The 11,533-nt window shown below is 39.6% G+C and overlaps 2 protein-coding genes and 1 long non-coding RNA gene across 4 annotated transcripts; 1 reads left to right on the forward strand and 2 right to left on the reverse strand.

The window, feature by feature from the left end:
- Positions 1-2,199: 2,199 nt before the first annotated feature.
- Positions 2,200-4,016, forward strand: LOC118436372. The gene is made up of 2 exons (XR_004835410.1): positions 2,200-3,474; positions 3,538-4,016. It is a non-coding gene; the product is annotated as an uncharacterized LOC118436372 (long non-coding RNA).
- A 27-nt stretch (positions 4,017-4,043) lies between these two features.
- Positions 4,044-5,117, reverse strand: LOC110853460. Its single transcript, XM_022101729.2, has 6 exons — positions 4,993-5,117; positions 4,785-4,916; positions 4,683-4,718; positions 4,487-4,604; positions 4,345-4,424; positions 4,044-4,261 (listed from the first exon to the last, which is right to left on the reverse strand). Exons 1-6 carry the CDS (start codon positions 5,056-5,058, stop codon positions 4,250-4,252), a joined length of 444 nt encoding a protein of 147 aa, XP_021957421.1. The 5' UTR covers positions 5,059-5,117; the 3' UTR covers positions 4,044-4,249.
- A 489-nt stretch (positions 5,118-5,606) lies between these two features.
- On the reverse strand, positions 5,607-10,287 carry LOC110853300 (WD repeat-containing protein 26). Of its 2 annotated transcripts, XM_022101553.2 has the most exons (14): positions 10,136-10,287; positions 9,912-10,001; positions 9,538-9,780; positions 9,283-9,452; positions 9,038-9,195; positions 8,813-8,969; positions 8,453-8,721; positions 8,017-8,266; positions 7,813-7,938; positions 7,624-7,696; positions 7,490-7,551; positions 7,267-7,415; positions 6,993-7,201; positions 5,607-6,926 (listed from the first exon to the last, which is right to left on the reverse strand). In XM_022101553.2, exons 4-14 carry the CDS (start codon positions 9,292-9,294, stop codon positions 6,697-6,699), a joined length of 1,695 nt encoding a protein of 564 aa, XP_021957245.1. In that variant the 5' UTR covers positions 9,295-9,452; positions 9,538-9,780; positions 9,912-10,001; positions 10,136-10,287; the 3' UTR covers positions 5,607-6,696. The 2 variants fall into 2 exon arrangements, with proteins under 2 accessions (XP_021957245.1, XP_021957244.1); XM_022101552.2 differs by having other exon boundaries at positions 9,538-10,001.
- Positions 10,288-11,533: the final 1,246 nt, after the last annotated feature.

Genomic DNA, 11,533 nt, shown 5'->3' on the forward strand with positions numbered 1-11,533 from the left:
GAGAAATGGCGAAATTATGGCATGGCGACGAAATTTGGCGAAAACAAGGGGGTGGCGACAGGTGGGACCTTGCGACACGTGGACAACACCAATAAGAAGCATTGTGCTCAATTTCATGCAAATCGGCCGAGAAATGGCGAAATTATGGCATGGCGACGAAATTTGGCGAAAACAAGGGGCTGGCGACGGGTGGGACCTTGCGACATGTCGATAACACCAAAAAGAAGTCTCTGTCGAAGTTTGATGAAAATCGGACGAGAAATGGCGAAATTATGGCATGGCGACGAAATTTGGCGAAAACAAGGGGGTGGCGGTGGGTGGGACCTTGCGACATGTCGATAACACCAAAAAGAAGTCTCTGTCGAAGTTTGATGAAAATCGGACGAGAAATGGCGAAATTATGGCATGGCGACGAAATTTGGCGAAAACAAGGGGCTGGCGACGGGTGGGACCTTGCGACATGTCGATAACACCAAAAAGAAGTCTCTGTCGAAGGTTGATGAAAATCGGACGAGAAATGACGAAATTATGGCATGGCGACGAAATTTGGCGAAAACAAGGGGCTGGCGACGGGTGGAACCTTGCGACATGCCGACAACACCAATAAGAAGCATTGCGCCAAATTTCATGCAAATCGGCCGAGAAATGGCGAAATTATGGCATGGCGACGAAATTTGGCGAAAACAAGGGGGTGGCGGTGGGTGGGACCTTGCGACATGTCGATAACACCAAAAAGAAGTCTCTGTCGAAGTTTGATGAAAATCGGACGAGAAATGGCGAAATTATGGCATGGCGACGAAATTTGGCGAAAACAAGGGGCTGGCGACGGGTGGGACCTTGCGACATGTCGATAACACCAAAAAGAAGTCTCTGTCGAAGGTTGATAAAAATCGGACGAGAAATGACGAAATTATGGCATGGCGACGAAATTTGGCGAAAACAAGGGGGTGGCGGTGGGTGGGACCTTGCGACATGTCGACAACACCAAAAAGAAGTCTCTGTCGAAGGTTGATGAAAATCGGACGAGAAATGGCGAAATTATGGCATGGCGACAAAGATTGTCGCCATGCCATGCATTTATGACGGGGGGAGCTGTTAGCCGCCCTAAGAAGGGCGTTTCCAGAGCACACGACGAGGACGTCGCTCCCTCGTGCTCCACGCGGGCGGGCCCCCACTCGCGCCCTGAGGCGCAAGGGGGGTCTACCTCCACCGACCGGGAAAGCCCTGCCCACGTCACCGCCTCTGCAACCGCGTTCCCCTATGGGGCCCGTCTGACCCTCGCCTTACGAGGTGGGAGCGCACCCGTAAATCGGCCCCCATTAAGGCTTCGAACTCGGGAACCCGGTCGGCCGCAAGGGGAGTGCAAGCTAAAGAGCCCGGTCACCCAAGGGTTGGAGGTAGAGAGCCCCTCTCACTTGCCAAGCGCCACCCGCACTTTTGGCAAGCCCCGCCGGCTCCCCACCCGGTGAGCCTGCTTGGTGGGAGAAGCATTGGAGGGGGGACCTTCCCGTAAGGCTCTCCCCTTGCAGCGTTGCTCCCCCGGACCACCCCTCCGACGGGAAGAGAGTCGGGGCTGTGGGACAAACCACGGGTGGACCCGACTCCCCAGAGAGGCAGGGCGGCCCAAGGGCGCAGCTGCAATGGGGAGCTCACCCAGGGATTCGTTCCCCACGAGCGCCTCCCGCAGACTGACAAAAATTTCTGGTGCAGCTCCTTTTATACCCTCTGGAGGGCGGTGAAAGTTCTGCTATAAATAGCACCCGGTGAAAGTTCTGCTATAAATAGCATCCAGTCATACTGACTGGGTGCCTGAATGACTTGGTGCTATTAATAGCCTATGTATATTAATAGCACCTGAGATAAGCGGCCTCACATGTTCCGTGTTATATTATAATTACATATATAGTAGTTATATAGTATATAGCACACGCGTGCTATAGGTATACAGCTGTATACCTGTGTATAGCTATATATAACATATATATATATACATAGTATATGTATTTAGTAGTTATATACATACACATATGTTATATATAGTGTTATATACACAGGTATACAGGTGGACGTGCTATATACGTACTATATAACTACTATACATGTATACCTACATTGCCTACATATGCAGGGGTGTACCGCTAAAAAAAAGTGCGAAAAAAATGCGATTTTTGCGCATATTTTGATTTTTCCTTCAAAAGTTTGAGTGTAAAAGTTGGTATTTTTTTATGTAGAAATGATTTACTCATTAATACCTACAATTTGGTATATGAGTCGACCCTAGGTCATTCACTTTGAAAAACGGGGATTTAGGGTACCATACGGTAGGTAGGTGGTTACAGGGAGCGGTACACCCCTGTACATATGTTATAGCGGCCTATTTCAAATGTTTACAATTGTTACGAATAATTCAATTAATTATTTCGACGTCGTTAGCATTGGGTAAATGTCGATTCTTATAGTTTTTTGGTCGCTGATTTCGAATCTGAGGTCAGTTTTTCGATTGCGACATCATGGGAAGGGGCACAGGGCCAATTAATTATGTTAATATAACACATAAAATTATAAAGCTGCAAATATAAGGCTTGGTTTGGTAGTAATTTATGAATCAATTAGAAGTTGACATAAATTCATGTAACTTTGTCAATCGGAGAGTGCTTCCCATCACCTATGCTAATATGTGATTAATAATCTACATGCCAACTGCAACTTCGTCTCTTCACAGTCTTCACAGTCTTCGATGCTTACTTCGACGATGAAAAAACTTCAATTTTCGAAAACCCTGGTACCTTTTGGAACCAGTGTGCACTCACATTTCGTTCCCACGAATTAATTTTTTAACCATGGATACAAGAATCAGTGAAATCTTTTAAAAGTACTATGAATTTTAATTATATTGTGAATTTGTGTTTATATCATCCTATTTGTACTTTGTACTTACTGACTACAAGTGATTAGTAATAAAGAATCAGTGCAGTTGTAAATGTGAAATCGGCTATTTCGGCGTTCCGGCAGAAATTTTTGTGCTTTAATTACCGTTAGCGACGGCCCAAATAATTAGCATTTCAAAAATGGAGGTTTTTAAGGCTATCGAAGCAACTGTCGTAACCTTGTATTATGATAAATTGTCAAGCAATCTTGTTAAATTGCTTATAAAACTTGAAATTATCAAAATTTTGTCAGAATCAGAAATAAATAAATGTCACATGCAAGTCAACCTGACCGATTCTACAAGGTAATTTCCAACCCTGCTAATGGGGACTGCTTGTTCCACGCCATATCTCAAGGCCTATTGCAGCATTACCAGGTAAAAAGGTCTCACAAAAAGGTTAGAAAAGAGGTGGTCCGATATTTATGCAAATTATTGAAAACGGAATCTCACACTCGGCAAGAGAAGTGGAGTGCAATCGTGCACAATGAGTTGGAGGTGTGGTGGAGGGTCCAAGATTATTTGGCGACTGGGATAAAAGACGAAACGTGACTATCATTTACATAATTTTGCAAATCTGGTCTGGTTTTTAAATAGTATTTTTATTTTAGGCCGTCCTCTTTCTCGAAGTTCAGGCGTCGCTACCGTAAAAAGATGGGGTCGTTGGGAGAACCAGGAACTAAATTAGAATTGCTGGCAGCTGCTAATTTGTTCAATTTCAATGCATTCTACTACGAAATGGGGAAGAATTCTAAAAACTGCAAGGGAATAATTTCTTTCAAGACGTCTCCTATTCCAATTATCTCATTTAAGGAAATAGCACCTCCCCAAGAACCAAAGTCAACTTGTCGACGTGACCTTTGTTTAATGCATTCTTATGATCATGCAATTAATTGTTATGCTGGACATTGGGAACTTTTGATCCCTTGTAATGAAAATTGTCAAGTTTAGCTTTGCCATGCAATTATATATTTTCATATCATGAAATGGCTGACTGCCTTAGCAAGAATTCCATAAGAAGAGATTGTGCATTGAACAATAAATCTTAATACACAAGAATTTTCATGATTTTCATTTTGCAAACGAAAAACGCCAATTTCAACTAATTTTCTTTTTGTGCATGCTATACAATTTTTATTTTCAATTTGACGAAAATGAAAATTAAGATTTTGGTCAGTTTTTAATTTCCAGTCTTTTCTTCTTCCGAGTGTCTAATAAATGCAATTAGACGCTCTAAGAATATATTTCTAAATACGTTGTTGTCCGTAATTTTGTGGAGTTGTTTCCGGTTCAAGTCTTTCATGGTAGATAAATTCCTCAGTACTACATGCAAACCTATCGTGTAATACGAAAATTATAAATTGGTCTTCAATAAAGGAATTTCATGCATATATATTTCCAATCTTTTTTGCACGCACCTCTTTCATAGCTTTGGTCGTACACATTGCTAAAGGAGCATAAGTTGCACATGATGCATCTTTCGGGTCAATTGTTCCTCCTAATTTTTAAAAAAGGACGATACGTTTTTACTCGAAACTAGAATATTTCATAGATACTTACCGAATTGATCTAAACAAGTGGCAAATTTAGCTTTGGCATCTTCTCTAACAGGTTCCGGCATTGAAGCGTCGATAACTTTGTTAATATTTTCTTTGTGAGGTTTCCCATTCTCGTCAACCTTTTCAGTTTCAGAGGGAGAAAAAAAGTGTCCTCATTTTGAAGATATTTAAGAGTTTATGTATGATTAATTTCTTACCAATTCTTTCCTCTCGAACATACACTTTGAGAAACACTGCAAAATAAATAAAATACAATTATAGCAATAAGAATTAAAATATCGGTAGATTTTTATTTATACCCCAATCTTCTCTGGTGTCATTTTCTCTGGAGCGTCTACACCTACGGTTTTAGCACAAGTCTTCATTCTTGTAATTTGTTCTTCTGTCATTGTGATGGGAAGACCTTTACATTTTATATCTAAGGCTGAAACCTAAATATACAAAGTTACAGATTAAAGTTAAAAATTCTCATGCGGAAAAGAAATAGATAACTTAAACACGGTTTACCTCTGCAGCGATCACTGCGCCGACGATGGCGACAACCAAGAAAGTTTTCATACTGGAAAATGACATGTTGAAAATAGCGATAAGATAGATGAGATCGAAGCGTCGGCTTTTTATACGGAATTTTCCCACTTATTATTAGATAAAATTGATATGCGTACGTCAGTGCCTGGTGTGTAGCATGACATCGGTAGCGTCCCACTATGTAATTACAGTACCTGAAGCTATCCTCGTATTGCAATATTTTGCCGGAAGCTGCTACGATCGAGGTACAGTGATCCATCATCAGCCGGGTAGAATAATTGTACACATTGTTGTCACAAAATGATTCATATTAATTATAAAAAATTATGATGTGAAGCATATCAATTTATGGAGAAATGGGGAATAATTATTATTGTGACCGTATGACATGGTCACAATGTTGACCTTGTAGTATTACCTGCTGGCACATGGAAATGAGTGAATTTGATAAAAATTTTTGGCATGTGTCGATTTCATCACAACTTAACCAATTGACCACGTATATATTTGCATACAAATAAGTATGCAATACCTGTTATCTGCTACATACAATACTTCATTAACAATAAAAATGAATTCATTTCTGCTCAATGTTTCTGTACAATTTTCGTGTTTTTATTGTTTTCATTATTGTAATAATAATTTGTCAGATACGATATAACTTGTGAGGAGGTAACGTCCAAATTGAATAACGATTGTAATAATAAATATTACTAACAAACAAAACCAGGTCATAACACATCATCAACAATAATGGTTTCCATTCAATCAAATGTATGTACTTGTCAAAACGATGAGCAATAGTTAATGCGTTTTTTTCGTTCGTCCGATATATACATAGTTATCTATTTCTAGCTGTAATTTTAGTAATAGCGAGCGACGACGACGACACACTAAATATATTATGTATATTGGTTAGATATATCGATCGTTTAAAACACATGAAGAACTTGGGATTCTCGATTCATGAATTGTCACAAAAACGTTTTACAAGTTGGATTAGATTCGATTAGATTTTACAGTATAAGATAACAACCCCAGCTAAAGTAATGATTACTTGCACAGATTTTTATCGCCTCGTCCGCCATAATCTAGTAAATTAAATAACAGTTAATTACTAACAGCTTGACAATAATTATTAAATATTTCTTCTCGCGAGAGATTGATTAAAAACATTCCGCAACTGGATTAGATCGATAATCCACTAATTATTGTTTTCTCGACTAATATCAAAGTGTCTATAAAAATTGGCAAAATTTGTTTAAATATGTATTTGCAAATTAAAACGAAATATATTCTAAACTTGTGTACTTGTCCTGCTTATTATTGTTGTAATGCAATATAAGTTACGAAAAGTTAGTTACATAAATTAAATTATTACACTTTAAGGATAAGGAGATGCAGGAAATCGTTGGCTTCACCTAAAATGATTACATTATACACCCAACAGTACAATTCTATGTATGAAACGCAAAAACTTGAATACGAATTTGTAGCGAAATTCGTACAAGTCGTCTTGTCATTTATTCTTAACGTCACGATTAAAATGCATTAACATAAATTATGTTAGTACTTAAATATTATCATTATTTAGGACCTGGTCGGATTACGCGTCCGACTCCTTCGCCCTGATGATGTACCACCACCACCAGAAATAGAATTATTATTAGTTCTTCCCATTTGTCAGTTGGATTTCCCATTCCGACTTGAAGGAGGGGGTGGGACAACCACAGCGGGTTGTTCTTGTTGGCCCGATGATGGACCCCATAACCGAATTGTCCCATCATCTGAGACAGATACAAGCATGTCTGGTCTAACGGGGTTCCAAGTCACACAATTAACGGTGCGAGAATGACCTTGGAGAACAGCGATGGGCCGTTCTTTCTTGATGTGCCAGATGTAGACTTTGTTATCTGGATTAGCATAATTAAGTAACAATTTTAAATCAACAGAATTTAATTTATCATAACAAAAAGTACCTTCAGAACCAGATGCAATAAAGTCCTGATTATATCCACCAAAACAGGAGTGAATGGTGTAAAATCCCTGAGTAACCCCTTGAAATTTTCGAACTAGACAGCGATCTTCAAGATCCCAGAGGTGAACGCCTTGCGTTGCTACGTTCAAAAGAGCCAACCGATCGGTTGAATCGACTGTGAAACTCATGATGGCATATTCCTCCTTTAAACTGCATACAAAGCAAGAAGAACTTTAATTTATATGCATAAATTATAATGCTTGGTCGGTACTGACATGTTATGATCTGTATTCTGAGTTCCAAACAAATAGCCTCTTATCCTGTGATGAGTATCTGCAGCCAATACTGTCTTCCCATCACCCCGATAACCCAAGCATTGGACGCGAACACCTTCCCAGGAATCTAGCACATTTCCTTCCAAGTCCTGTGTAAAAATACAAGAGTTCGAAAGTGTCGCAATGCGTAACAGCATCAAAAAGTAAGTTCTATAGTTCTTACACAGAGGTAAAATTGACCACGATTTCCACCCGTAACAAATCTCTTCGAGTCCGGATGCCAAGCTGGTGGGAACGTTGAGTTGGTGTTTTAATTAGTATACAATGTTATTTAAGTATTATTTAAACAAGCCGTACCTGCGGATGTGAGAGAATCTTCTGGTCCAGGTGCAATCTTGATGTGAAGATCTCCGGTATTTGTATTCCAAACCTTTTGTTATTAAATATGAACACCAGTTCTCAATTAATTCTCCAATAAGACAACGAATAAATATCAGTAGGAATTTACGGAACTAAATAATCAACGATAATAAATATATTTCGAACCCAAAGCTCTGGAGTATCCTCGGGTCCACAACATATCAAAAAGTTTGAATCTGGACTCCATGAGAGGTATGAAATACCGTATTGAAAGCCCTCTAATGTTCGACGGTGGTTTAATTTAAGCTCCGTCTACATAAATACGAAGTAAATTCCAGTACGAACGTTGGTTTGTGTATACTTTTATTTGTATTTAATAATTAGACTTACCGGATGCACGTCCCATATAATGAGATTGTTGTCTTTAGAACCAGTCGCGAGTTTAGTGCCGTCCGGAGAGAATCGACAGAACCAAACTTCATCACTGTGATCGTTCAAAACTTGAACTGTACAGGAGGGAAACATATCCTTTGTACATTTATGATCCACAACTAGTGAGACATCTTCCAAGTTCCATTTCTTATTGTGATATGGACAAAGGTCCGTTTGCCAACCGATGGCTTGTTGCAAAAGTGCGTCCCTGTCAAAAAAACGTGGATAAGCACATAAGTGAATTGTGAATTTCATAACTACTCCTGTTTTTTTTACGATACGATCCTCGACGTCATCACTCTCATTACTAATAACATTGCAGTGGTGACGTCGGGGTCGTATCGTAAATAAATGGACTGTATGCATGTAAATGTTGTAAAGTCAAGTAACGTACAATCTGCGAGGAGGAAGCATCACAGAGGGTGGCAAAAACCCTTGCAGTTGTTCCATGAGGTTGATCCTGGACTCTTTCCCCTTCCAGCTAGCTTGTTCACGCACCTCTTCCGGAGTTGAACACATAATAAACGCTGACAATTGATGGACACGGCTCGTCTTGTGGTTCAACGGAGTCAGCTCATATTGTAAGACTGACAATGCATCAATTACTTTTCCTTCCTCTAAAAGTTCCAAGTATTTCTGTTCTAGCAAAAGAAACTGCATCTCCTAAAAGATAAAAGTTGATTACATTAATAATACATGCCTAATAACATTTAATCGTATTGTGTTAAATCCAAATTATAAAAATCATGCTAACCAATAGATTTTCTGGATTTTCCAACAAATTTCTCAATTCTTGTAAATCCTTGTGAGCTCGACTCCATTCGCCGTGCATTACATGTGTACGAAATTTTGCAGCGGTTGGATGATCCATTCGGCATCCCGATTCATCCATCAGCGCTTCAGCGCTTTTCCTATACAATCAATCCGTAATTTTTAAAATCTTCCCTACCACACAAACTACTAATAGCAATATTCTTACGTGAGACCCATTGTAAGCAAATGTTGCCCAATAATTCGGACAATGTCTTCACTGGGCTTTTTATCTCCAACATTTGAGTTAACGGGGTGGTGATCGTGATCTGCGTGAACTCCATTTGTAACACCATTCGCTTTCGGAGACGCAGTACCATTCGAAACCTGAACAAATAGGTACAAATCATTGATATAAGTATCTCATTTTCATAAAATTTGAATATATTGTTGAACAATTGTCAATCAACTAACGTTGGTCTGCATATTATCGCTGACCACTCCACTGGCGCTGCCGCTAGTGCTGCTACCACTACCACTTCCGCCGATAACCCTGGGCTTCTTTTTGGGCGGAGAGTCTTCGGGAGCTTGCCCAAAGCCCCTTCTCCCTTCCCCCCTCCCGAAGGAGGCCAGACTGATTTCACCTGAACAAATCAGACTAAATTGGTACACCTTGACTCTATTTACCAGAGCTACACATATGTAATAACAAAATACGGCCCGACTCACCTTATGGAATGGCCTATGGACCAAATGGGTCAGTCTTCTTTCGCCTTGTGCAAAGAGATTTGCACAAAAGCAAAAGATGACAAAGTTCGATCCGTGCGTTCTCCGTTGTAATGATTCACAAAGGACGACACTTTAATCAAAATTTGACAAAAGGGTGAAGGGTTGGGTGGTGGTTGGTGAGGAAGACAGGTGAGGAGGTCCGATAATTATTGTGCCAATAATTACGACGATAATATAATTCCCCTTAAAAATTGAGGTGACACAGGAAAATTGACTTATTAATCAATCAACAAAAACAAAACAGATGGAAATATTCTCCACAAAATGTCGCTTGTAAGAATTGGAACAGCAAGCCAAGCCCACAAAATTCCTACCAAATTCTTAAACGATTTTGTTCAACTTGATGTTTCCAGATTTCTGATAAGTAATGAAACTTATCAAACTTCCCAATCTGCCTGATCAATCTGAAATTTTATCATTTTATAATCAAAATTAAAATTCCAGATTGAAGCAATTAAATCCCATTAATTAAATTAATTACAAATATTAGCATTTCCAGTCAAATAAAAACTTTGCAAAACCCATTAAACCAACTTACCCAACTATTTGAGAAATATTTTTCCAAAATTTGTCCGAGTGAAAATCCAGAAATATATATTTTTATTACGGAAATATGAACGACGACGTTGTTGTGAAGCAGAAAACCAATCAGATGTTTTGTGTGAGTTGATGTTGTACCGCCCACCATCTACCATCTACCCTATGCTACCGTACATCATCTACTTTTTCAACATCTACTTTTTTTATCATCTATCTTTCTAAAAATCTCAAATTCCCCAAAAATGTTAAAGTGCCCCAAAACTCCGGGTTTTATAAATTATAAATCCACCCCCGAAATTTTTATGGGGCAATGTGAGATACATTGGGGCAACGTGAGATTTTATTTCCTATTGGGGTATCGTTCGTTTTTTAGCGAGCGAAGCGAGCAGGTTAGGTTAGATCTGCTAGGTAGGGGAAAGTGTGAAATGCTTAGCTAGCTAACCTAGCTAGCTAGCCGAGCTACCTAGCCTAGCTAGCAGAGTTACCTAGCCTAGCTAGCACAGCTACCTAGCCTAGCTAGCTAGCGCATCTACCTAGCCTAGCTAGCTAGCACATCTACCTAGCCTAGCTAGCTAGCACATCTACCTAGCCTAGCTAGCTAGCACATCTACCTAGCCTAGCTAGCAGAGCTACCTAGCCTAGCTAGCTCGCTAGGATAGCTAGCTACCTAGGTTGTATCTATCCTAGCTAGTTAGGTTGGCTAACTAAACATTTCACACTTTTCCCTACCTAGCAGATCTAACCTAACCTGCTCGCTTCGCTCGCTAAAAAACGAACGATACCCCAATATGAAATAAAATCTCACGTTGCCCCAATGTATCTCACATTGCCCCATAAAAATTTCGGGGGTGAATTTATAAATGCCGGAGTTTTGGGGCACTTTAACATTTTTGGGGAATTTGAGATTTTTAGAAAGGTAGATGATAAAAAAAAGGTAGATGATAAAAAAAGGTAGATGATAAAAAAAAGGTAGATGATAAAAAAAGGTAGATGATAAAAAAAAGATAGATGATAAAAAAGTAGATGATGTACGGTAGCATAGGGTAGATGGTAGATGGCGGGCGGTACAACATTGTGGGTTGTTCCACTATGGGAAATCACACATAGTTGGCGCAGGCTGTTATACGGATTATAGTGATGCTCATAGTATTTATATGTGTTTGTTATGGGATTCAACTATATGGTCTGATATGCCCTCATGCAAAGGTCAGATAAGGCAACAAACCCTTATCAACAGGATCTGGTCAGGATGGGTGTGTGTGTGCAAAAAGGGTGTGGTTTTTACCATACTTTGTCCTTTTTATACTGCTAATTCAATGGCTACGCTGTCAGCCGTCCTACTCCAACCATCCAACCAAATCTCTTTGTTCGATCGCTTGCTGTAAGTATATACGCA

This window comes from Folsomia candida, unplaced genomic scaffold (genome assembly GCF_002217175.1).
Source record: "Folsomia candida strain VU population unplaced genomic scaffold, ASM221717v1 Fcan01_Sc008, whole genome shotgun sequence".
NCBI lineage: Eukaryota > Metazoa > Arthropoda > Collembola > Entomobryomorpha > Isotomidae > Folsomia > Folsomia candida.

Coding starts and splice junctions, on each gene's coding strand:
- LOC110853300 (XM_022101553.2), bottom strand. Junction 7,697..7,812: donor AGGATACTCCAGAGCTTTGG/GTTCGAAATATA, acceptor TAATAACAAAAG/GTTTGGAATACAAATACCGG. Junction 7,552..7,623: donor AGATTCTCTCACATCCGCAG/GTACGGCTTGTT, acceptor CGTTCCCACCAG/CTTGGCATCCGGACTCGAAG.
- LOC110853460 (XM_022101729.2), bottom strand. CDS start 5,058: ATGTCATTTTCCAGTATGAAAACTTTCTTGGTTGTCGCCATCGTCGGC. Junction 4,917..4,992: donor GCGCAGTGATCGCTGCAGAG/GTAAACCGTGTT, acceptor TTGTATATTTAG/GTTTCAGCCTTAGATATAAA. Junction 4,425..4,486: donor CACTTGTTTAGATCAATTCG/GTAAGTATCTAT, acceptor TTTAAAAATTAG/GAGGAACAATTGACCCGAAA.